The sequence below is a fragment of the Salmo salar genome, chromosome ssa01 (assembly GCF_905237065.1).
Source record: "Salmo salar chromosome ssa01, Ssal_v3.1, whole genome shotgun sequence".
Lineage (NCBI taxonomy): Eukaryota > Metazoa > Chordata > Actinopteri > Salmoniformes > Salmonidae > Salmo > Salmo salar.
In genome coordinates this window covers 125,390,268-125,417,504 of record NC_059442.1, presented here as the reverse complement: position 1 = coordinate 125,417,504, position 27,237 = coordinate 125,390,268, and the positions used below count along the sequence as shown (strand labels likewise).

At 43.4% G+C, this 27,237-nt stretch overlaps 1 protein-coding gene across 2 annotated transcripts in view; it reads left to right on the top strand.

The window, feature by feature from the left end:
- sardh (sarcosine dehydrogenase) overlaps positions 1-27,237 on the top strand; it is an 88,887-nt gene that overhangs the window by 19,075 nt on the left and 42,575 nt on the right. For both annotated transcript variants that reach the window (XM_014125677.2, XM_014125682.2), the window contains exons 8-10: positions 5,024-5,128; positions 10,460-10,589; positions 19,421-19,507. In XM_014125677.2, coding sequence (XP_013981152.1) covers positions 5,024-5,128; positions 10,460-10,589; positions 19,421-19,507 — 322 coding nt within the window. The remainder of the gene's footprint in view (positions 1-5,023; positions 5,129-10,459; positions 10,590-19,420; positions 19,508-27,237) is intronic.

Here is a 27,237-nt window from a genome sequence, read left to right as displayed (position 1 = left end):
GAGAACAGACAGGAGCGACAGAACAGGACAATACCAATCAATGGTCAGTCATGTAAACATTCAGGAGCAGGACAATACCAAACAATGGTCAGTCATGTAAACATTCAGGAACAGGACAATACCAAACAATGGTCAGTCACGTAAACATTCAGGAACAGGACAATACCAAACAATGGTCAGTCACGTAGACATTCAGGAACAGGACAATACCAAACAATGGTCAGTCACATAGATATTCAGGAACAGGACAATACCAAACAATGGTCAGTCACATAGACATTCAGGAACAGGGTGAACGAGAGCGCATCAGCAACAAGCTCCAACGAAAATAACATCTCAGGGTCCTTCTCATTAAATTTTGGCAACATAACAGATTATTTTTGTTGTTGACGTTTATCACTAATTTCAATCTTGAGGTGTTAAGCGATCTTCAACAGCTGTTCTTTAGTACATCATTCGAACAGTTCCTCTGATGGGAAGCGAATGAACTCGTCTACATTAGACACCGTAGTCAGAAGTAAATACTTAAAAGATTATCGCTCTTCCCTTCTGCTGAGCACACCAGACCGGACCACAACAAGAGAAATGACAATCACACTGGGCACCACAGAAGAGATCTTAATGGATCTTCCCCAAAACCTACAGTAACTCAACCCTCGTCTTCGTGCGGATATGCGGTGGGTGATTACGCACTATAGCCCGCTGGCAAGGAAAATAAAAAGCACGTCGCTAAGCCTAACAGGGGGAAAAAGAAAGGCTATAGCTCCGGGTAGCAAGTGGCACTACCCAAATCTCCCACTGAGGTACACATCGGATTGTATTCACCTCAGACCGATGTCCCAACAGCGAGTAGAGCAAGAGTTTCCAGCCTGGGCAGGGGCCTGAAAACAAACCAATGTACTCTCTCCAACGCAGCACACAACCAACTATCCACCGCAGTGGCCATGGAGAGAGTCTCCTCAATGAATGGGGAAGTGGTGCATTTATCCTGAGACACACCCGGGCCCAGGTGTGTCCCATGTCGTTGACGACCCTCCCATCTCTGCCCGCCGACATACTATTAAGGAAAACAAGAGCAAAGAGAAAGAATACGGCAGACAGAGTGGGAGGGTCGTCACATATTTAATGAAGCTGCCAGTTCAGGACTTGTGAGGCGTCTGTTTCTCAAACTAGACACTCTAATGTACTTGTCCTCTTGCTCAGTTGTGCACTGGGGGCTCCCACTCTTTCTATTCTGGTTAGAGCCAGTTTGCGTTGTTCTGTGAAGGGAGTAGTACACAGCGTTGTACGAGATCTTCAGTTTCTTGGCAATTTCTCGCATGGAATAGCCTTTATTTCTCAGAACAAAAATAGACTGATGAGTTTCAGAGGAAAGGTCTTTGTTTCTGGCCATTTTGAGCCTGTAATCAAACTCACAAATGCTGATGCTCCAGATACTCAACTAGTCTAAAGAAGGCCAGTTTCATTGTTTCTTTAATCAGAACAGTTTTCAACTGTGCTAACATAATTGCAAAAGGGTTTTCTAATGATCAGTTAGCCTTTTAAAAGGATAAACTTGGGGCTTCCCGGGTGGTGCAGTGGTCTAAGGCACTGCGCCACCCAGAGACTCTGGGTTTGAGCCCAGGCTCTGTCGCAGCCGGCCGCGACCGGGAGGCCCATGGGGCAGCGCACAATTGGCCTAGCGTCGTCCGGGTTAGGAAGGGTTTGGCCGGCAGGGATATCCTTGTCTCAGCGCGCACTAGTGACTCCTGTGGTGGGCCAGGCGCAGTGCACGTTGACCAGGACGCTAGGGGTACGATGTTTCCTCCGACACATTGGTGCGTCTGGCTTCCGGGTTGGATGCACGCTGTGTTAAGAAGCAGTGCGGCTTGTTTGGGTTGTGTTTCGGAGGACGCATGGCTCTTGACCTTCGCCTCTCCCGAGTCCGTACGGGAGTTGCAGTGATGAGACAAGACAGTAACTACTAACAATTGGATACCACGAAATTGGGGAGAAAAAGGGGGTAAAAAAATAAAACATTAGTAATTATAAACTTGGATTAGCTACCACAACGTGCCAAATAACACATGATGGTTGCTGATAATGGGCTTCTGTACACCTATATTCCATAAAAAATCTGCCGTTTCCAGCTACGATAGACATTAACAATGTCTACACTGTATTTCTGATCAAGTTGATGTTATTTTAATTGACAACAAATGTGCTTTTTTTATGCATTTCAAGTAACAGGTAAAAGTTAATTTGGGGAATTTCTTCCCTTCTTAATCCGTTTGAGCCAATCAGTTGTGACAAGGTAGAAGATTTGTTAAGACCAAGTCCATATTATGAACCGCTCAAATAAGCAAAGAGAAACGACAGTCCATAATTACTTTAAAACATGGTCAGTCAATGCAGAACATTTCAAGAACTTTGAAAGTTTCTTCAAGTGCAGTCGCAAAAACCATGAAGCGCTATGATGAAACTGGCTCTCATGAGGACCACCACAGGAGAGGAAGACCTAGAAGTTACCTTTGCTTCAGAGGATAAGTTCATTAGATTTACCAGCCTCAGAAATTGCAGCCCAAATAAATGCTTCAGAGTTCAAGTAACAGACACATCTCAACATCAACTGTTCAGAGGAGACTGCGTGAATCAAGTCTTCATGGTCGAATTACTGCAAAGAAACCACTACTAAACACCAAAAAGAAGAGACTTGCATGGGCCAAGAAACATGAGCAATGGACATTAGACTGGTAGAAATGTGAGATTTTTGGTTCCAACCACCATGTTTTTGTGAGACGCAGAGTAGGTGAACGGATTATCTCTGCATGTGTGGTTCCCACCGTGAATCATGGAGAAGGAGGTTTGATGGTGTCAAGGCACACTTAACCAGCATGGCTACCACATCATTCTGCAGCGATACGCCATCCCATCTGGTTTGCGCTTAGTGGGGCTATCATTTGTTTTTCAACCAGACAATGACCCAACACACCTCCAGTCTGTGTAAGGGCTATTTGACCAAGAAGGAGAGTGATGGAGTGCTGCATCAGATGACCTGACCTCCACAATCACCCAACCTCAACCCAATTGAGATGGTTTGGAATGAAGGAAAAGCAGCCAACAAGTGCTCAGCATATGTGGGAACACCTTCAAGACTGATGGAAAATTATTCCTTGTGAAGCTGGTTTAGAGAATGCCAAGAGTGTACAAAGCTCTTCTAGGCGAAGTGTGGCTACTTTGAAAAATCTCATTATATTTTGATTTGTTTAACACTTTTGGGGTTACTACATGATTCCATATGTGTTATTTCATAGTTTTGATGTCTTCACTATTATTCTACAATGTAAAACCCTCGACTGAGTAGGTGTCCAAACTTTTGACTGGTACTCTATTTGACATTTTTATCATAATTGAGTAATAATTAATTGGAGTTGCCCGATTTATTAAATTCTGGCATTACCCACGCCTCCTTTAAGACTCCATATTGTTTAATCTGTAGGTGCTACAAAAATTGGTGTCATATGAAGCTTTACTGCTTGCTCTATAATATGAGTAGTATTTTGATTTCAATAATATAAACATGAATATTGAAAATATTTTTTTTTTACAAATCTATATTGTTGAACATAATATATATACTCTACTGACAGAATGGGATTTCTGCTAGTTTTGTTTTATACAAATAAATTGGCATAGACAATTTAACCAATCACAGCCCTCCTTTTACTTGTATCATTGCACATACTGCAAATCACCAGCAAAGTGGGACCATTTTTTAAATCCATTTTCACATTCACTCTGTTGGTAATGCTTGTTTTCATGTTATTTGATCAATCTTTTTTTTTTTTGATGTGGATGTTTTGCATCTTTGCCTATAACTTTGCACCTTTTTGATGTAAATGTTTTGAGGACTGGGTTTTGCGCTTTCTGTATTCCATTAGAATGACAATCGCAGAGAAAGGGACAGGGCAACAACTCTTACAATTCCAACTATTGAATCCTGCATGATATTGTTCTTCATTATACAAATACCTTTTTTGGCAAAGTGGAGATGCTGGAAATGTTTTTGCCCACGCTACAGGTATATTGGTCCGCTAATACTAGTAAAGGCCCAGTGCACTACTTTTGATTATTTAACCCTCACAATGGTGGAAAAAGTAGTCAATTGTCATACTTGAGTAAAAGTAAAGATGCCTTAATAGAAAATGACTCAAGTGAAAGTTACCCAGTAAAATACTATTTGAGTCTAAGTATTTGGTGTTAAATATACTTATGTATCAAAAGTAAATGGAATTGCTTAAATGTACTTAAGTATCTCAAAAGAAAAAGTATAAATGACTTAAAATTCCTTATATTAAGTAAACCAGATGGCCGAATTTGTTATTTTTTTTATTGACGGATAGCCAGGGGCACCCCAACACTCAGACATCATTTACAAACAAAGCATTTGTGTTTAGTGAGTCCACCAGATCAGAGGCAGTAGGGATGAGCAGGGATGTTCTCTTGATAAGTGTGTGTGAATTGGACCATTTTCCTGTCAAAATGTAACAAGTACTTTTGGGTGTCAGAGAAAATGGAAGGAGTAAAAAGTACATTATTTTCTTTACGAATGTAGTGAAGTAAAAGTTGCCAAAAATAATCAGTGCAGGGGAAGAGTGCGGCAGATGCTCACATGGACGGGCATGCCGCTGCTCCTCTCTACGGCGGGGCATGTCTTTTGATGAACTATTATCGGGCAAGTCTGAGACATAACTACAAGACTGCCCAGAACGCTGTTTAGGAGCCTGATGATCGCTGATCTCCTGGGGGGGGGGGGGTTCTGCTCTAGGCTAATGTTACTCATGACTATGACATGTCGTTCTGTTCTTTTTTTGTTTTGTTAAGCGTTAGATGTGAAACACAAGTATGCCTAGTAGGCTAAGTCTACTGTTTTTTTTTTATAGTCCTGTTTGTTATTCTAAGATGATCATTGTGTCTGTGATCTGTTAGGAGTATACCTTTTTTGAAGATCTAAAGAATGTCTCTCTTCCTGCTACCCTTCTAGAACATGCCCAATGTCAGGGACCATGATGCATCAGTCTACCTCCGTCTCCAAGGTGACGCCCTCTCCGTGGGGGGTTACGAACAGAACCCTGTCTTCTGGGACAAGGTATCGTGCGTGTGTTTTCACTGTGTTGACATACTGTGAACGGGATGTCATTGTGTTTGTGACACAGGAGGTTGGTGGCACCTTCATTGGGGGGAACGGGTTTGTAAGGATGACTGGAGCAGAATGGGTGGAATGGTATCAAACACATGGTTACCAGGTGTTTGATGCCATTCCATTTGCTCCGTTACAGCCATTTATTATGTGCCGTCCTCCCCTCAGCAGCCTCCTGTAGTTTGTGTGTATTGGTTTGTATGGTACTTGGTGTTGTAAACTATACGTGTGCTTGTGTGAGTGAGTGATTGTGTATACAGTATTTGACCTCTTATCTGTGAGAATCTTTGTTTGTGCGGGTGTCCATGTGCGTTTGCTTGTATTGTGCGCGCACGTGCGTTGCGAGGTGCAGTGAAGCTTGCAGAGAGGCATGCTGCTTGTCTATGTCTCACTTTCACAGGCCAGTTAATTGCATGCTCTGTTCCTCTGGCGTGTCAGTGGATTGTTGTATCCGCTCCCTACTCACACAGCCTGAGGAGAAGATCCAGCAGGATGTACACAGATAAGCACACACACACTCATTACTTCACCAGCCGCTGAGTGTCTGTGGCTACCTCTCCCTTTTACTGCACTCTCATTCTCTCTCGCTCGCTCACTTTTAGCTAGGGGGTACGCAGCCTTGTGAGGTTACAACAGGACACAGATTGAGATCTGAGTGTTTGTGTTGGTCTAGCTGGAGTGTGTCGTGTTCTGTCGGTGCGCACTGGCTCCGACTGACTCAATGTCAACACGCCCTCCTCACTCCTCTCTGTGGAGCACGCTCAGTTGGTGTGGTCCTGTTCAGTCTGGAGGTACCGTACTAAATGTGCTTTGGTCACACACACCAGCCAAAATGACCTCTGACCCCCCAACTCCGAAGCAGAGAGACCACATCACACAAGCCCGTTTAACATTCACATCCAGCCAAACGATTTAACAGCGCTAAATTACCTAACGCCTCAACCGGATAAAGGAACGTTTTTGTCCTTTCCGCTCTGTCAGCACAAGCTTTCAAGAGTTGGATACGAAGTGAGAAAATTAAAATGCATTTAGTACAGAGAGAGAAGCTGGGTTTGTGGATCGATATGTTAGAGAAGTTTAAGAGAAGTTGAAAGTTTAATCTGGTGTTGTGAGCTCCCTAGGGGCCAGGCCTCGACTGGTAATGAGGGGCTGTTGTGACGGAAAATCACTGTGTGTGCGTACGTGCATTCTTGCGGGAAAAGGTCACAGTTACTTGGCTGGCCCTGCAGCCTCCAACTTTTTTTTTCTTTAAATCTTGATCCCTGTCTTTCTTCTCTTTACAGCATCAGTTTAAACACTGTGGCATATTCACACTGTTTCATGTGTTCAGCATTTCCTTGCTGAGTGGTCTGCATCATCTCTCGCTCTCTGTCTGTTTGTGTGACATTTGAAAGATGGGTTGAACGGTGTTTGTGTGTGCTTCCATAACTGTTCACCTATGTGTACTAAATGTTTGCGAAAGCAGTGTCTTTTGAAGATGGCATAAATGCAGCACAGCATTGTTGTGTCCTTGGTTGGGTTGTGTCCTTGGTTGGGTTGTGTCCTTGGTTGGGTTGTGTCCTTGGTTGGCTTGTGTCCTTGGTTGGGTTGTTGTGTCCTTGGTTGGGTTGTTGTGTCCTTGGTTGGGTGGTTGTGTCCTTGGTTGGTTGGGTTGTGTCCTTGGTTGGTTGGGTTGTGTCCTTGGTTGGTTGGGTTGTGTCCTTGGTTGGTTGGGTTGTGTCCTTGGTTGGTTGGGTTGTGTCCTTGGTTGGCTTGTTGTGTCCTTGGTTGGGTGGTTGTGTCCTTGGTTGGGTGGTTGTGTCCTTGGTTGGGTGGTTGTGTCCTTGGTTGGGTGGTTGTGTCCTTGGTTGGGTGGTTGTCTCCTTGGTTGGGTGGTTGTGTCCTTGGTTGGGTGGTTGTGTCCTTGGTTGGGTGGTTGTGTCCTTGGTTGGGTTGTTGTGTCCTTGGTTGGGTTGTTGTGTCCTTGGTTGCGTTAACACTGGTGGGGTTGTTGTGTCCTTGGTTGGGTTGTTGGTGTCCTTGGTTGGGTTGTTGTTGTCCTTGGTTGGGTTGTTGTTGTCCTTGGTTGGGTTGTTGTTGTCCTTGGTTGGGTTGTTGTTGTCCTTGGTTGCGTTAACACTGGTTGGGTTGTTGTCCTTGTTATCAACCTTCTCCCAGCTGCCCACTGCACTGATGCTAGGAAACACTGTCACCACCGATAAATCTACGATCATTTAAATAAGCATTTTTCAACAACTGGCCATGCTTTCCACCTGGTTACCCCTACCCCGGCCAACAGCTCTGCACCCCCCTGCAGCAACTTGCCCAAGCCCCCCTCCCCGCTTCTCCTTCACCCAAATCCAGTCAGCTGATGTTCTGAAAGAGCTGCAACATCTGGATCTCTACAAATCAGCTGGGCTAGACAATCTGGACCCTCTCTTTCTAAAATGATCTGCCGAAATTGTTGCAACCCCTATTACTAGTCTGTTCAACAGTCTTTTGTATCGTCTGAGATCCCTAAAGATTGGAAAGCTGCCGCGGTCATCCTCTTCAAAGGGGGAGACACTCTAGACCCAAACTGTTATAGACCTATATCCATCCTGCCCTGCCTTTCTACAATATTCGAAAGCCAAGTTAACGAACAGATCACCAACCATTTCGAATCCCACCGTACCTTCTCCACTATGCAATCTGGTTTCCGAGCTGGTCAGGGGGGTACCTCAGCCGTGCTCAAGGTCCTAAATGATATCCTAACCGCCATCGATAAAAGACAGTACTGTGCAGCCGTCTTCATCGACCTGGCCAAGGCTTTTGACTCTGTCAATCACCGCATTCTTATTGGCAGACTCAATAGCCTTGGTTTCTCAAATGACTGCCTCGCCTGGTTCACCAACTACTTCTCAGAGTTCAGTGTGTCAAATCAGAGGGCCTGTTGTCCGGACCTCTGGCAGTCTTTATGGGGGTGCCACAGGGTTAAATTCTCGGGCCGACTCTTTTCTCTGTATACATCAATGATGTCGCTTTTGCTGCTGGTGATTCTCTGATCCACCTCTAAGCAGGCGACACCATTCTGTATACATCTGGCCCTTCTTTGGACACTGTGTTAACAAACTTCCAAATGAGCTTCAATGCCATACAACACTCATTCCGTGGCCTCCAACTGCTTTTAAATGCTAGTTAAACTAAATGCATGCTCTTCAACTGATTGCTGCCCGCACCCACCCGCCTGACTAGCATCACTACTCTGGACGGTTCTGACTTAGAATATGTGGACAAATACAAATACCTAGGTGTCTGGTTAGACTGTAAACTCTCCTTCCAGACTCATATTAAACATCTCCAATCCAAAATAAATCTAGAAATCGGCTTCCTATTTTGCAACAAAGCATCCTTCACTCATGCTTCCAAACATACCCTCATAAACTGTCTATTCTTACCGATCCTTGACTTTGGCGATGTCATTTACAAAATAGCCTCCAACACTCTACTCAGCAAATTGGATGCAGTCTTTCACAGTGCCATCCGTTTTGTCACCAAAGCCCCATATACTACCCACCACTGCGACCTGTATGCTCTCGTTGGCTGGCCCTCGCTACATATTCGTCGCCAAACCCAATGGCTCCAGATCATCTATAAGTCTTTGCTAGATAAAGCCCCGCCTTATCTCAGCTCACTGGTCACCATATCAACACCCACCCATAGCATGCGCTCCAGCAGGTATATCTCACTGGTCATCCCCAAAGCCAACACCTTATTGTCCGCCTTTCCTTCCAGTTCTCTTCTGCCAATGACTGGAAAGAATTGCAAAAATCACTGAAGCTGGAGACTTATATCGCCCTCTCTAACTTTTAAGTATCAGCTGTCAGAGCAGCTTACCGATCACTGTACCTGTACACAGCCAAACTGTAAATAGCCCACCCAACTACCTCATCCCCATATTGTTATTTATATTTTTGCTCTTTTGCACCCCAGTATCTCTACTTGCACATCATCATCTGCACATCTATCACTCTAGTGTTAATGCTAAATTGTAACTCTGTGTTTTGTCGCACTGCTTTGCTTTATCTTGGCCAGGTCGCAGTTGTAAATGAGAACTTGTTCTCAACTGACCTACCTGGTTAAATAAAGGTGAAATAAATAAATAAACACTAGTGGGGTTGTTGTGTCCTTGTTTGGGCTGTTGTTGTGTCCTCGGTTGAGTTGTTGTTGTGTCCTCGGTTGGGCTGTTGTTGTGTCCTCGGTTGAGTTGTTGTTGTGTCCTCGGTTGGGCTGTTGTTGTGTCCTCGGTTGGGCTGTTGTTGTGTCCTCGGTTGGGCTGTTGTTGTGTCCTCGGTTGGGCTGTTGTTGTGTCCTCGGTTGGGCTGTTGTTGTGTCCTCGGTTGGGTTGTTGTTGTGTCCTCGGTTGAGTTGTTGTTGTGTCCTCGGTTGAGTTGTTGTTGTGTCCTCGGTTAGGCTGTTGTTGTGTCCTCGGTTGGGCTGTTGTGTGTCGTTTTGTTGCAGGTAGTGCTGAACGATTTAGTGCTTTTTGAAGTTGGTTCGGTTTATGTACAATAGTCACGGTTTTCAATTTGTATTAATATTTTTTATAAATGCATTGTTTGTTGAATGCTTTAACAACACAGAATAAAACAATAAATAAAAGCCAGATGATGGTGACTGACCACTACAGCTAATCACTAATTAACCTCCATGCTTCAAAGAGAAACGATTCATTGAGCTCACAGAAGAAAATAAATAACTAAATGGAATTCCAAAAATTTCAACCGATGTCAGTCAATTAGTTGTTTAAAATAACCTAAATGTTGGCTAATCTCTCAGCACTAGTTGCAGGTGTTAGCTTCTTATTTCTGAGAGTAAATAACCCACGGACACTAGAGAAGCTTTAACCAAGTTTAATTCTTCCCAGCGGTTCTGTACAGCTGTAATCGGACAGCAAAACTTTTCTCCCATCACAGATATATATCCCACTTAAGACACTCCTCCTTCTCTCCAATCCTCCTTCTCTCCAATCTTTATTACTCCCTTCAGGGGATCTGACCTGACCTCCTGACCTCAACCCCTCCTTCACCTAGTCCACAGATGTCCATCTGCCTCCCCTAAAGCAATCCTGTGATCTCCTCCCGTACACCCAGCACATTCCACAGCCACTCGGTCTTTCTACAGATCTCACTCCTTAATATGCTATGCGTCTGACCTATCATGTCTTTAATATCTCAATGTTCAAAATGTCGAATCCAACACAGGTGTCTGATAAGTTTTGGTTGAGTAAAAACTGTTTTGGTTGTTGTCCTTGTGTTGCAGGTGTCTGATAAGTTTGCTTTCAGCCTGTTTGACCTGGACTGGGATGTGTTCATGCAGCACATAGAGGGAGCTATCAACAGAGTCCCTGCTTTGGAGCAGACTGGCATCAAATCCACTGTCTGTGGACCAGGTATGGCTATACAATACACACACCCACTATGGTTCCCACTCCCATAATAACTCCCTCGGTCAGTCATTTCCAGTGCCTTCAGAAAGTATTCACAACCCTTGACTTTTACCACATTTTGTCGTGTTACAGCCTGAATTTTTAATGGGTTAAATTGAGATTTTGGCACTGCCTACTCACAAAACCCCACAATGTCAAAGCGGAATTATGCTTTTAGGAATTTTTACACATTAATAAAACATGAAATGTCTTGAGTCAATAAGTATTCAACCCCTTTGTTATGGCAAGCCTACATACAAAAAAAAATATATATATATATATTTTTTAAAGACAAAAAATGTATGGAATGTATGCATTCACTACTGTAAGTCGCTCTGGATAAGAGCGTCTGCTAAATGACTAAAATGTAAATCAGTTCAATGTTAAATGACTAAAATGTAATTGTAAATAAGTTCAGAAGTCACATCAGTTTCATGGACTCACTCTGTGTTCAATAATGGTGTTTAATAAGATGATTTTGGAATGACTACCTCATCTCTGTGCCCCAGACATATTGTACAATTATCTGTAAGGTCCCTTAGTCGAGCAGTGAATTTAAAACACAGATTCAACCACAAAGACCAGGGAGTTTTCCAATGCCTCACAAAGAAGGGCATCTATTGGTTGATGATGATGATAATATAGCAGACACTGAATATCCCTTTGAGCATGGTGTCGTGTCTTTGGCATCATTAAAGTGAAGACTGTTATTTTATCAAATCAATTCTCTGTAATTACTATTATATGATTAAACTAATCATGCAAATGTAATTAACTAGGAAGTCAGGGTACCAAGGGAAATCTTCAGATTACAAAGTTATAATTTTCCTAATATAACTTTAAGATATTTTAATATCTGATCAATTAGTCTTCTAATTGATGAATTATTCTTTACCTCACGTTAGTCTCATTCCAAACGTCGTAAATTGTTGGTTATCTGCACGAACCCAGCCTTTTACTATGAATCATCCATACATCAATTGTCTTAATCATTTATTTACTAACTGACTAAATAATCACAGAAATGCATAAACAAACAACACCGTAAATATGGTTACAAGGAAATAATAGGGGAGGTTCCCTAGTGGGCTAAGCCGATATGACGGCTTGGTGGACAAAGGGCAGTGGGTGTGGACTGAGAATGGCGGGAAAGACAAAATGAGTCACTACACAGTTGATAATTATATTAATTGAAATGCTAATCCTTTGCACATAGATGTTTCGGCGGTTGTCTGTCTTCGCATCCCAGGTTCACAATTTCTAGCTGCAGACTAATAGTTAGTATCTAAGATTTGCTCTTATTCTGTAGGGATGGATAGTCTCAGAGTTTAACCATTTCCCGCCGTCTAGCCAATGCTCCACGTGGTATGGTTAGGAATTCAACAACCATTACAACCTCCGCTTATACTGAGGTTTTTGTGGTCTGAACTCAACCTGCGCCCCCTTGGTGTCCATTGAGGTACGCGTGGTCTGAAGAGGATTTCTTCAGGAGGGGGTTTTATTCGTAATTTATGACCTGAGATAACAGAACCTGGGTGTAGGAGGGAGAGAGGGGGAAGCCACTAGCTATATTGTCATGACAATGGTGAAGTTATTAATTACACTTTGGTTGGTGTATCAATGCATCCAGTCTCAGACCAGGACTCTCAGACCACTACAAAGATACAGGTGTCCTTCCTAACTCAGTTGCCGGAGAGGAAGAAAACCGCTCAGGGATTTCACTGTAAAACAGACACTGGGAGACAAATTCACCTGTCAGCAGGACAATAACCTAAAACACAAGGCCAAATACAGTTCATTCTAAAAGTGTTCAGACCCCTTCACTTTTCCACATTTTGTTACATTACAGCCATTTTCTAAAGTGGATTTAAATAAATTATTTTCCTCATCAATCTACACACAATACCACATAATGACAAAGTGAAAACAGGTTTTTAGAAATGTTTTCATATAAAAAAAACAAAAAAAAACAAGTACCTTATTTACATAAGTATTCAGAACCTTCGCTATGAGACTCGAAATTGAGCTCCGATGCATGCTGTTTACTTTGATCATCCTTGATGTTTCTACAACTTGATTGGAGTCCACCTGTGGTGAATTCAATTGATTGTACATGATTTGGAAAGGCACACACCTGTCTGTATAAGGTCACACAGTTGACAGTGCATGTCAGAGCAAAAACCAAGCCATGAGGTTGAAGGAATTGTCCGTAGAGCTCCTAGACAGGATTGTGTCGAGGCACAGATCTGGGGAAGGGTACCAAAAAGTGTCTGCAGCATTGAAGGCCCCCAAGAACACAGTGGCCCCCATTTTTAAATGGAAGAGGTTTGGAACCACCAAGACTTCCTAGAGCTGGCTGCCTGGCCAAACTGTGCAATCGGGGGAGAAGGGCCTTGGCCAGGGAGGTTGCCAAGAACCCGATGGTCACTCTGACAGAGCTCCAGAGTTCCTCTGTGGAGATGGGAGAAACTTCCAGAAGGACAAGAAACTCTGCAGCACTTCACCAATCAGGCCTTTATGGTAGAGTGGCCAGACGGAAGCCTCTTATCAGTAAATGGCACATGACAGCCCCCATGGAGTTAGCCAAAAGGCACCTAAAGGACTCTCAGACCATGAGAAACAAGATTCTCTGGTCTGATGAAACCAAGATTGAACTCTTTGGCCTGAATGCCAAGTGTCACATCTGGAAGAAACCAGGTACCACTCATCACCTGGCCAATACCATCCATACGGTGAAGCATGGTGGTGGCAGCATCATGCTGTTGGGATATTTTTCAGCGGCAGGTACTGGGAGACTAGTCAGGATCGAGGAAAAGGTGAACGGAGCAAAGTACAGAGAGATCTTTGATGAAAAGCCGCTCCAGAGCGCTCAGGTCATCATACTGGGTGGGGCAAAGTTCACCTTCCAACAGGACAACGACCCTAAGCACACAGCCAAGACAACACAGGAGTGGTTTTGGGACAAGTCTCTGAATATCCTTGAGAGGCCCAGCCAGAGCCCAGACTGGAACCTAATCAACCATCTCTGGAGAGACCTGAAAATAGCTGTGCAGCGACGCTCCCCATCCAACCTGACGGAGCTTGAGAGGTTCTGCAGAGAAGAATGGGAGAAACTCCCCAAACACAGGTGTGCCAAGCTTGTAGCGTCATACCCAAAAAGATTGGAGGCTGTAATTGCTGCCAAAGGTGCTTCAACAAAGTACTGAGTAAAGGGTCTGAATTCTTATGTAAAGGTTATATTTCCGTTTTTTATTTTTAATACATTTGCAAAAAATGATTATGGGGTGTTGTCTAGATTGATGAAGGGGGGGTAACAATTTAATCAATTTTAGAAGAAGGCTGTAACATAACAGAATGTGGAAAAAGTGAAGGGGTTTAAATACTTTCCGAATGCACTGTATACACTGGAGTTACTTACCAAGACGACATTGAATGTTCCTGAGTGGCCTAGTTAAAGTTTTGACTAAAATCAGCTTGAAAATCTATGGCAGACTTGAAAATAGCTATCTAGCAATAACAACCAAATTGGCAGAGCTTGATAGATTAAAAAAATAATAATGTGCAAATGTTTTACAATCCAGGTGTGCAAAGCTCTTAGACTTACCCATAAAGACTCACAGCTTTAATCACTGCAAAGGTGATTATAATATGTATTTTCTCAGGGATGTGAACAATTATGTAAACAAGATTTCTGCATTTCATTTTCAATAAATTTGAACAAAAACTACAATTGAATACATTTAATTCAGGCTGTAACACAACAAAATGTGCATTTCTGAAGGCACTGTATTAAAATTAAGACGCTCCTAAAAGACAATTCTTTGCTGTACAACATTCTTTCACACACAATTACAAACACTAACAGACATCAATACTCATTTAATATATAGTCCTCCACAGACATAAAGATATTTTCCACATCTCTCTATCATTTAATCCCCCCTCTACAGTTTTTATGATTTGTCTGTGTCCATCCATTCTGTGCTGTGGCAGCTAACCCCAATAGTCCTTCTCTGTCATATTTGTATTCCTCATCTCTGTGGCCTCTCATTTGGATCAGTGTTGAACTTTTACCATAGTCTGGTGACTTGGGGCAAACTGTATCTGATCGAGGTCGGTTTCTCTGGGACTGGAGGATATCACTGGTCAAGGCCCGTTTCCTGTGAGAGGCTCGAGTCCATGGACTCTGTGACTCCAGGGATTACTGTCTGATATGAGAGCTGACAGGTGTGAAACGTTGTGACTTTCTCTCTTGGGAAGAGAGGTGACAGACTGGTAAGAGACTGACCGTCTGGTGGTCTCACACTAGTGGTAGGTAGTCTCTGGGGCATGCACACTCACACTTAAGTCCCGTGTTGTCTGGATGGTCTGTCTGCTTGTCTCTCGCGCGCTCTGTCTCTCTTTCGCTCCATCCTTCTGTATTTCTGTCAGTGGTTGGATTTAATTGATGGTGACCAGTGTTTAATTAGCGTCTGTTAGAATCATGCTGGTTCGTTAACTTTCGTCTGTCTGGTCCTGACTCACTGGAAATGGACATGATGAGAGGATGCTAGCAGATACCCATAGACTTCGTCATTGCGCTAATGCTAGTTAGCATTGGTTTTGCAAAACGACCTCAATTCCTTTGTACTGGACACAGAGACATAGAAATGGTATCCACGAGTTCATCTGACTCTGGGGAAGTAGTTAAAGGGCCTCTGTCAAAATCCCGAAGTATCCCTTTAAATGTTTTTAACGTTTAAACATTCACTCCCCTAGTGCACGTCTGTATTCACGTGCACGCCTTGTGGACCTCTGCCTTTCTAGACTAGACAACTGATGAGTTTGTGTGCGTGCGCCCATAAATACGCTTGTGTGTAGTACGCGTGCGTTTTTTACAAACCTCCTAATGTATGTCCAAAATACAAATGTATGTTATGTTTTTAAGACGGCATGGCTGCTAACTCCCCAGTGAGAGGGTTGGTATCTCACCACTACAAAACAAACACAAGCCTGTTATTTCAGTGTGTTTTTGTTTCTTAGTGGCGAATGAATGCCTTATAGGAACTTACATGTCTCCCTAGAGAGGCCAGTGTAGATGTGAGCGACGCCTACCTCCAGACTTGATTTTACAACCAGCACATGTTTAATTTTGTATTAAGGGTCCATGTGAAATCTGACCTCGTGGGAAGACCAAAAAGGACTAGTAGAGCAGTGAGTGGCAAAGTCACTGATTGGTAAGGTACCTTAGTTTGTGGAGCTGTGTATAAGCAGCGACGCTATTCTGCCTTGTTCTGTTCTGTTCTGTGAGACTCCCTACTTAGCCTTCCCCGTAGCTCAGTTGGTAGAGCATGGTGTTTGCAACACCAGGGTTGTGGGTTCGATTCCCACGGGGGGCCAAGTACAAAAAGAAGAAAAAAAAAATTGTATGAAATGAAAATGAAATGTATGCATTCACTACTGTAAGTCGCTCTGGATAAGAGCGTCTGCTAAATGACTAAAATGTAAAAATGTAAAATGTACTTATTGGAGAGGAGAGCTCTGGGCGCTCTCGTACTTCATTACTTATCCCTCGTGTGTAATAATGGCAAAGGTGTGTTCAGATCTCCCGTCTGCCGCCCCTCTCTCTTTCCTTACCCTCTTAATGTTCTCTCTCCCTCACTCTCACTTTGGATTTGATCCCTCACTCACGTGGTAAGATGGAGGTCATAGTAGAGTAGGGTTTGGCTCAACTAGCTGAGTGGAGAAGACATGTTTGGGGGTGGTAATACTTCATTGTAATTCGATGGAAACATGCCTTGTCTTCCGCATTGTGACTGGATTAGACTCTAGTGGCGGTAGATATTCACACAGTGGTGGCCAGAGCCATACAGTACCAGTCAAAAGTTTGGACACACCTACTGTACTCATTCCAGGGTTTTTCTTTATTTTGATTATTTTCTACATTGTGGAATAATAGTGAGGACATAAAAACTATGAAATAACACATAGGGAATCATGTAGTAACCAAAAAAAAGTCAAAATATATTTGAAATTCTACAAAGTAGCCACCCTTTGCTTTCCACACTCTTCGCATTCTCTCAACCAGCTTCATGAGGTAGCCTGGAATGCATTTTAAATTAACAGGTGTGCCTTGTTAAAAGTCAATTTGTGAAATTTCTTTCCTCAACTTCTCTAGGGCCGGCGGGACGAAATCGTCCCACCTACGTAACAGCCAGTGGAATCCTGTGGTGCGTTATTCAAATACCTTAGAAATGCTATTACTTCAATTTCTCAAACATATGACTATTTTACACCATTTTAAAGACAAGACTCTCGTTAATCTAACCACACTGTCCGATTTCAAAAAGGCTTTACAACGAAAGCAAAACATTAGATTATGTCAGCAGAGTACCCAGCCAGAAATAATCAGACACCCATTTTTCAAGCTAGCATATAATGTCACAAAAACCCAGAAGACAGCTAAATGCAGCACTAACCTTTGATGATCTTCATCAGATGACACACCTAGGACATTATGTTATACAATACATGCATGTTTTGTTCAATCAAGTTCATAATTATATAAAAAAACAGCTTTTTACATTAGCATGTGACGTTCAGAACTAGCAAACTTCTGGTGAATTTACTAAATTACTCACGATAAACGTTCACAAAAAGCATAACAATTATTTTAAGAATTATACATACAGAACTCCTCTATGCACTCGATATGTCCGATTTTAAAATAGCTTTTCGGTGAAAGCACATTTTGCAATATTCTAAGTAGATAGCCCGGCATCACAGGGCTAGCTATTTAGACACCCAGCAAGTTTAGCACTCACCAAAGTCAGATTTACTATAAGAAAAATGTTATTACCTTTGGTGTTCTTCGTCAGAATGCACTCCCAGGACTTCTACTTCAATAACAAATGTTGGTTTGGTCCCAAATAATCCATTGTTATATCCAAATAGCGGCGTTTTGTTCGTGCGTTCAGGACACTATCCGAAAGGGTAAAGAAAGGTGACGAGCGTGGCGCATTTCGTGACAAAAAATGTCTAAATATTCCATTACCGTACTTCGAAGCATGTCAACCGCTGTTTAAAATCCATTTTTATGCCATTTTTCTCGTAAAAAAAGCGATAATATTCCGACCGGGAATCTGCATTTAGGTAAATAGACGAAAGAAAATAAAGCATGGGGTCGACTCGGGCACGCGCCTAAGCCCATTGTCCTCTGATCGGCCACTTGCCAAAAGCGATAATGTGTTTCAGCCAGAGGCTGCCTCTATCATTCAGCTTTTTCCCGGGCTCTGAGAGCCTATGGGAGCCGTAGGAAGTGTCACGTTAGAGCAAAGATCCTCAGTCTTCAATAAAAAGAGCCAAGATGAACAACAACTTGTCAGACAGGCCACTTCCCATATAGAATCCTCTCAGGTTTTTGCCTGCCATATGAGTTCTGTTATACTCACAGACACCATTCAAACAGTTTTAGAAACTTTAGGGTGTTTTCTATCCAAAGCCAATAATTATATGCATATTCTAGTTACTGGGCAGGAGTAGTAACCAGATTAAATCGGGTACGTTTTTTATCCGGCCGTGTCAATACTGCCCCCTATCCCCAACAGGTTAATGCGTTTGAGCCAATCAGTTGTGTTGTGACAAGGTAGGCGTGGCATACAGAAGATGGCCCTATTTTGTAAAAGACCAAGTCCATATTTTGGCAAGAACAGATCAAATAAGCAAAGAGAAACGACAGTCCATCACTTTAAGACATGAAGGTCAGTCAATTGGAAAATTTCAAGAACTTTGAAAGTTTCTTCAAGTGCAGTCGCAAAAACCATCAAGCCCTATGATGAAACTGTCTGTGAGGACCGCCATAGGAAAGAAAGACCCAGAGTTACCTCTGCTGCAGAGGGTAAGTTCATTAGAGTTACCAGCTCCAGAAATTGCAGCTCAAATAAATGCTTCAGAGTTCAAGTAACAGACACCTCTCAACATCAACTATTCAGAGTAGACTGCGTGAATCAGGCATTCATGGTTGAATTGCTGCAAAGAAACCACTACTAAAGGACACCAATAAGAAGAAGAGACTTGCTTGGGCCAAGAAACATGCGCAATGGACATTTGACCGGTGGAAATCTGTCCTTTGGTCTGATGAGTCCAAATTTGAGATTTTTGGTTCCAACTACTGTCTTTGTGAGACGCAGAGTAGGTGAACGGATAAGCTCCTTATGTGTGGTTCCCACCGTGAAGCATGGAGGAGAAGGTGTGATGGTGCTTTGCTGGTAACACTGTCAGTGATTTATTTAGAATTCAAGACACACTTAACCAGCATGGCTATCACAGCATTCTGCAGTGATACGCCATCCCATTTGGTTTGCGCTCAGTGGGACGATAATTTGTTTTTCAACAGGACAATTACCCAACACACCTCTAGGCTGTGTAAGTGCTATTTGACCAAGAAGGAGAGTGATGGAGTGCTGCATCCGATGACCTGACCTCCACAATCACCCGACCTCAACCCAATTCAGATGGTTTGGGATGAGTTGGACCGCGGAGTGAAGGAAAAGCAGCCAACAAGTGCTCAGCATATGTGGGAACTCCTTCAATACTGTTGAAAAGCATTCCTCATGAAACAGGTTGAGAGAATGCCAAGAGTTTGCAAAGCTGTCATCAAGGCAAAGGATGGCTACTTTGAAGAAACTAAAATATATATTTTGATTATTTTATGCTTGACTGGTACTGTATATACATCTCTGTACTGTACATGGCACTGGTGGTGTTTCAGAATGGATGGAATGTTCCCTTAACACTACGTGTATCCTTTTACCCAGAATCATTCACAGCAGACCACAAGCCCCTGATGGGTGAGGCTCCAGAGGTCAGGGGATTCTTCCTGGGCTGTGGGTTCAACAGTGCAGGTGAGTGACTGTAATGTTATACATGCATACATACATACATACATACATACATACAAGATTAATCTATTTCCGTACAGTCCACGGAAATGTGTCTTTTTGCTTTTAACCCAAAACCCCAAGACATGGACAGACACAGGGGTTGGAGGCACATGGTCAGAGGGAGGAGTGGATGTTGGTGGGTGAATGGTGGTTATATGGGATGTACATGTCACGGATGTATGTTACAGCTGTTTAAACATTCATGGAACCACCATGTGCTTACCAGCACACGCCAAAACAGACTTACATTTCACTCTAAACTAACCTATAGTGAACCCAAACTACGTACACACACACACACACTCTCCATCAATGGGTATCTTAAGGCCGCTGTGGTTACAGTGGTGTGTAGAGACATAGGACAGAGGGCAGGGATGAGTGAGGAGAGGCCTGCCTCACTGCACCACACCGATAGGGGCTGTAACCCTCTCCACTCCCCACTGAGTCCAGAGAGACCAAACACACACACACACGGGAACTCCTGTCACACTTCATTAGTCCATCCCCCCCACACCCTCACATATCAGTGCATCATGGGAGGTTAAACGAACCCTGTTTATGGCAGATCAGCTACTTACACCACCAGCTACGTTCTCAGTGCTGCTGCCTGCTCTGTTCTGTTTCTCTCTCTCTCTCTTTCTCTGAGGTAATGCAAAAAATGTCATCACACACACACACACACACACACACACACACACACACACACACACACACACACACACACACACACACACACAGTACCGCTCTGGCTGTGTCTGAATCATTTACACACTTAACACGTGTATGTGTCCCAAATGGCACTGTATTCCCTTTATAGTGCACTACTTTTGACCAGGGCTTTTAGGGAAATGGGTGCCATTTGGAACGCACAAATGGCCTTTTTGCCCGCTGGCTCAGCTGGGGTTTCATATATTTCCTATACAGCTCACTCACTCACACAATAGCCTTCCTTTTACCAGGAGCTTTTTAAAGAAGGGGGAATATGGAAGTGGGGAGGAGAAATAGACTGGCAGGGACAGAAATAGAGGGAGAGAACAAAAGAAAGAGCAGCGAGCGGTGTGAAAGACGCCGAACCCGGAGGCAGCAGACGACCGTGGCGTAGAGTGGTTCTAGTGCTCTGTCCTCCTAGCGTTGGGCTGATGTGGCTGTCCCTGAAAACGTCCCCAACGCTGGGTCACTCCTGCACCCATTACCCTCCATGTACCCCCCTCTGTTCTCCATTTTACCTTTCCCCACTCATTTTAAAAATGTTGTCATTTAGTAGACGCTTTTATCCAGAACGACTTACATGAGCAATTAGAGTTAAGTGCGTTGCTGAAAGGCACATTGACAGATATTTCACCCAGTCGGCTCAGGGATTTGAACCTGCGCTTAATCACTAGGCTATCTCCCCCTCTCTTCCCTGTGTCACCTTCCCCTTTCCCCTCCTTACCAGCTGTGGCCCAATCCCAAATCATCCCCTAAACCATGCACCCTCTGCACTGGTGGAGTTCAGGTGCAATCAATCTGGTAGTAGCTCCACATTGCCCTCTGATAGGCTGGTTTCCCCCATGTTGCTTATACCAATCCAATCCTCTGTGTTTTAGGGGATGATTTGGGATTGGGTCACTGTCTGTGTGTCCCCAAGGCCAGGTCACTAGTTCTGCACCCCCCCCCACCCCCATCCCCTTGTTTCTTTTTTTTATAGATGACCGCGATGAGTTTGGGTCAAAAATTCTGATTGGGTTTCACCTTCTCTCGTCTGCACTGATCTCTAATGACAAAGCATCATGATAGGACTTTTCTTTCCCCTGTCTGGCCTGTCTATGTAGATCAGTGCAGATGAAGGAAAGGAGATGAAGGAAGAGAAGTAGACTGGAGTAGACGGTAGATTACGCACCGAAATCGTTGCAGTTCCACTTCTCACGGTTGTGAGGGTGAAGCAAAACATCAGTCTAAACGTCAACAGTGAAGAGGCAACTCCGGGATGCTGGCCTTCTAGGCAGAGTTGCAAAGAAAAACCCATATCTCAGACTGGCCAATAAAAATAAATTATTAAGATAGGCAAAAGAATACAGACACTGGACAGAGGAACTCTGCCTAGAAGGCCAGCATCCCGTAGTCGCCACTTTACTGTTGACGTTGACGTGTTTTGCGGGTACTATTTAATGAAGCTGCCAGTTGAGGACTTGTGAGGCGTCTGTTTCTCAAACCGGACACTAATGTACTTGTCCTCTTGCTCAGTTGTGCACCGGGGCCTCCCACTCTTTCTATTCTGTTTACAGCCAGTTTGCGCTGTTCTGTGAAGGGAGAAGTACACAGCGTTGTACGAGCTCTTTAGTTTCTTGACAATTTCTTGCATCGAATAGCTTTAATTTCTCAGAACAAGAATAGACTGACGAGTTTTAGAAGAAAGTTCTTTGTTTCTGGCCATTTTGAGCCTGTAATCGAACCCACAAATGCTGATGCTCCAGATACTCAACTAGTCTAAAGAAGGCCAGTTCTATTGCTTCTTTAATCAGCACAACAGTTTTTAGCTGTGCTAACATAATTGCAAAAGGGTTTTCTAATGATCAATTATCCTTTTAAAAGGATAAACTTGGATTAGCTAACACAACGTGCCATTGGAACACAGGAGGGATGGTTGCTGATAATGGGCCTCTGTACACCTATGTAGTGTCTTTGGCTATGTCGGATTAAGTGATATGACATGTTATTCTATCAAATCATTTCTCTGTAATTAATATTACCTGATTAAGCTAATCGGGTAAATAATTAACTAGAAAGTCGGGGCACCACGAAATAATGTTTATAGAGCTGTTATCTTCCGAATAAACTCTTGAAGACCTTGTAATCTTTTACGTCAGTAGCAGTCAATATTTAATCCTCACCTTATTTAGTCTCATCTGAAAGTTGTAAATTCTTGGTTATCTTCACGAACCCTGGCTAACAAGTTGAATCAGCAATACAAAATTTGGTTTAATTATTTACTTACTAAATACTTAACTAATCACACAGAATTACATATACACAGAATGAATCATACATTGATGGACCTGGTGAACGGAGCCGATATAGCGGCCGGTTACACAAAGAAAAGGGGGGGTTTGAGTGAAAGAGCGGGAAGACTGAGGAACAAAGGGATAACTATGCTATCGTAAATACAGTATCTTATGTATTCTAAATTACCCCCCATTTGAAAAAGGAGAATGCAATTCATATTTACTCTGAGCTGCGCTTCGCTAGATTGGTCGTCGATGGAAGGCCGGTTTGTCCTTTGAAGAATGTCTCTTGGTGAACTGGAGCGTGGTAGAATGGATACTCTGTCCGTCCTCTCCTAGCCCACATTTAGCGGGTGGAGGGGGTAGCACTTCTTTAGTGAATAAGAGTTCAAAGTTAATACCAAGTTGCCATACTTTAAGCTCATGCTATATTCTGGCTGGTATAGTCAAAATTCATCCTTCGGGCATGTAGGTCGTTACCTTCACATTGAAATTCGATGCTAATTTCGTTAGGTTCTCTAAGGTTGGCTTAGTTCTGTAGGTGGTCTTTGTCCTTTCAACGTGGGAACCTCAAGTCCACACGTCCTTGGAAAAGCTTATTATCTGAGCCCTCTTAACGTAGGACCGTCGCCCTAACGTCCTCGGAACAGAAAGTTACATTTTCGTCAAGGGGCTTATATAGGATTGGGAGAGAGGGCCGTGTTAACAAAGGGATTTTCAATAGTCACATCGGTAGAGAGAGGAAAAAGGGGAAAGGTATTTATGGGGGTCATAAACCTCCCCCAATAAGTCCACTTAGATATCCCAGAGTGCTTTGGTGTCCCTGCTCCTGGTGTGGGAGTGGTTCCTCCCCCCTCCTCCCTGTCTTCCACCTCGTCCCTCGCTGTGAGACACCTGCTGGGGGTGACCTGTTCCTTCTTGGCTGAGCAGACTCTCCCTGTGAGGTGAACAACCAGACAGTAACGTCTCTCTCCCTCTGCATCTCTCTCGCTCCTCTCTCTCGCTAAATTATCTCTTTCTCTCTCGCTAAATTATCTCTCTGTACTTTTTCTCTCGCTCTTTCTACTCTCTCCTCTCTCCCGCTTTCCATTTTTCCCTTTTTCCTTCTCGCTCTCTCTCTCTCTCTCTCTCTCTCTCGCTAAATTATCACTCTCTTCCCTTCCTTTCTCTCTTACCCATGCGCTCTCCCCTCGATCTCCCTTCCTCTTGTCTTTCTCTTTCACTCTCTCTGCTCTATTTCTCTCCTTGCTCCGGCTTTCCATTTTGTCCTTCTCTCTCTCTCACTCACATCTCCTCTGACATTTACAGAAATACCGGCAGTGATTCAGAGGCTCCTTTTGAAAGGAGAACCGAGAACAGTCAGCCCCCGTCGCTCGCTTTCGGTCCCTTCCTTCCCTCTCTTTGTGCTAAAGCAGAAGGCTGTGCGGACTTCGTTGGCACCCTCGGTCGTGCCATGCCACCCTCACACAAATATAAACTAGTAACAACAAAGCTATGCTGCTGCTTCTAACTCCAGTCAATCTGTTTGGCTCACTTGGGTGTATATGGAGTATTTCAGAAGCAGCACCAAGCACTCTCTGAGAGCTGGATTTTTTTCTAACCTCTAACCTGCCAGGTTACTTTACCCAACCCATACCTCTCCAGCTGTCTTAAGAGTTAGTCAACAGCAGTGGTGGAAAAAGCAAAGACGCATTAATAGAAAATGACTCAAGTAAAAGTTAATGTCACCCAGTAAAATACTACCTGAGTAAAATGATTTGGATTTTAGATGTATTTAAGTATCAAAAGTAAATATAATTGTTAAAATGTACTTTATCAAAAGTAAAAGTATAAATCATTTCAAATTCCTTATTAGGCAAACCAGACAGCACGATTTTCTTTTTCTTTTTTTTAACGGAAAGCCAGAGGCACACTCCAACGCTCAGATCATTTACACACTCCAACGCTCAGATCATTTACACACTCCAACGCTCAGATCATTTACACACTCCAACGCTCAGATCATTTACACACTCCAACGCTCAGATCATTTACACACTCCAACGCTCAGATCATTTACACACTCCAACGCTCAGATCATTTACACACTCCAACGCTCAGATCATTTACACACTCCAACGCTCAGATCATTTACACACTCCAACGCTCAGATCATTTACACACTCCAACGCTCAGATCATTTACACACTCCAACGCTCAGATCATTTACACACTCCAACGCTCAGATCATTTACAAACAAAGCATTTGTGTTTAGTGAGTCTGACAGATCAGAGGCGGTCTGTATGACCAGTGATGTTGTCTTGGTAAGTGCGTGAATTGGACCATTTTCCTGTTCGTCTAAGCATTCAAAATGTAACAAATCATTTTAGGTGTCAGGGAAAATGTATGGAGTAAAAAGTACATTCTTTTCTTTAGGAATGTAGTGTGGTAAATATTAAAGTACAGATTTTACCATAAACTACTTGAAGTAGTACTTAGTATTTTGCTGTTCTATGAGTGTCGAGCCATAAAGGACCACATTAGCTACAAAGTACTCTTGAAACTCACCCCTGTTAAGCATCATCTACCCTATCTCCTCCGGCCTTGTTTGGTTCTGGAGGGGGTCCCAGATCTGTCGGCGGGGGACAGGTGAGGGTTGGAGTGGGACAGGCGACGCACGACTGATGGGCAGAATGATGGCGTTAGTTAATTAGCAAGGCTGTGTTGCTGGGCCCATTTTAGTGAGTGTTTCGTTGCGTCCGTCTCAACTGTCTTGTCTGTCTGCTAACATGCAAAACGTCCTTCAGAGACACGGCTAGCCAGGCCAGCCAGCTAGACTGCCGCGCTATACACACATACACACAGCCCCCCGGGCAGGCCAGCCTCCCCTCTGTCTCTGTTTCACCCTCTTCTTTTCACTCGTTTTAATTGTTTAAGTTCTCGCTCTCTCATCGCTGTCTCACTTTGTCGGTCTCTCTCTCTGTCACTCGCTCTCTCTCCCCTTGCCACATCTCACCCCTTATTCTAATCTACTCTATTCTCTCTCTTCTTCCTTCTCCACCTATTCTCATTCCCTATGTCTGTGTTGAGTGATCCTCTACCTCTCCTTCCCTGTCACCTGGCCTTTTGATGTTACATCTGTGATGTGTGTGACGTGACATTAGTGAGAGATGTCCTGTATTTTACATTAGTAATGGATAGACGGCCTCTCCTCAGCCCTGTGTGTGTGTGTGTGTGTGTGTGTGTGTGTGTGTGTGTGTGTGTGTGTGTGTGTGTGTGTGTGTGTGTGTGTGTGTGTGTGTGTGTGTGTGTGTGTGTGTGTGTGTGTGTGTGTGTGTGTGAGAGAGATACAGGACATGGGAGAGGATATAGTGGGAGATTGAAGGCTACTGTCGTGTCTTTGGCTATGCCGGATTAAGTGATATGACATGCTAACCTATAAAATTCTTTCTCTAATTAATATTACCTGATTAAGCTAATCATGTAAATGTAATTAACTAGAAAGTCGGGGCACCACGGAAGAACGTTTATGGAGCCGTTATCTTCCGAATAAACTCTTAAAATACTTAGTAATACTTTACATCGGTAGCAGTCAATATTAACCCTTATCTTATTTTCAGTCTCATAATGAACGTTGTAAATTCTTGGTTATCTTCACGAACCCTGGCTAACAAGTTGAATCAGCAATACCAAATTGGGTTTAATTATTTATTTACAAAATACCTAAACTAATCACACAGAATTACATATACATAGAATACAAATGATGTCATACAGAAAATGTCCTGGTGGACGGAACCTGTATCATGGCTGGTTACACAAAGGAAAGGGGGTTGGGCTTGAATGAAAGAGCGGGAAGACTTAGGAACGAAGAAACAGCAGCTATGCTATCGTAAATACATTATCTTATGCATTCTAAATTACCGCCCATTTGGAAAAGGAAAATGCTATAAATATTTACTCTGAGCTGCGCTTCGGTAGATTGGTCGTAGATGCTGGCCGGGTTGGCCAACAGATCTTCCTGTCCTCGGAAGAATGTCTCTGGTGGTAAATTGGATACGTGGTGGTATCTTCGTCTGTTTGTTAGACTGGATCCGTCGTCCGTCCTTTCCTAGCCCCCGTCTACAGCGGCCGCTGCTAACTCAACGGCTAGGAAGTATCACTTCTGTAGTGAATAAGCTCAAAGTTCATACCATTCGCCACCAAAGCTCACGCCGAGGTTGGCTTAGTTCTGTACTTGACGTGTGTCCTTCTAACGTAGAGGCTGCAGACCTCACGTACTGGAACAACGGTTATCTTTTCATCAAAGGCTTATATAGTGGAGAGGGGGAAGGATGTGTTTCATCGTTTATAACCCCTGTCTCTTCACAGGGGTGGGCCACTGATCAAGCAGGGCACTTTCCTTATGAAAACCCAATTCTCTCATTTGGAAGCTAAAATTACATTTAATCTCCTAACAAACAATTTCAATATCAAACATTTCAATTGCATAACAATTCCATGTGACTCTGATAACTAGAGGGTGTATACTTTCCCAGGTACAGTTTATGTCGTCCTGTCATCAGTCATAATGTCTCAGATGACAACCGAACTGACATACATACTCATTACGTTCCCAAGCATATTTCCAACTGGTTTTATTACCAAAATATGGTTCCTTTTCCCCATTTGTTTGATGTTCCCAGACTCTCTATATTTAACACAGGCTATTCAAGTCCTTCAGTAGGGTC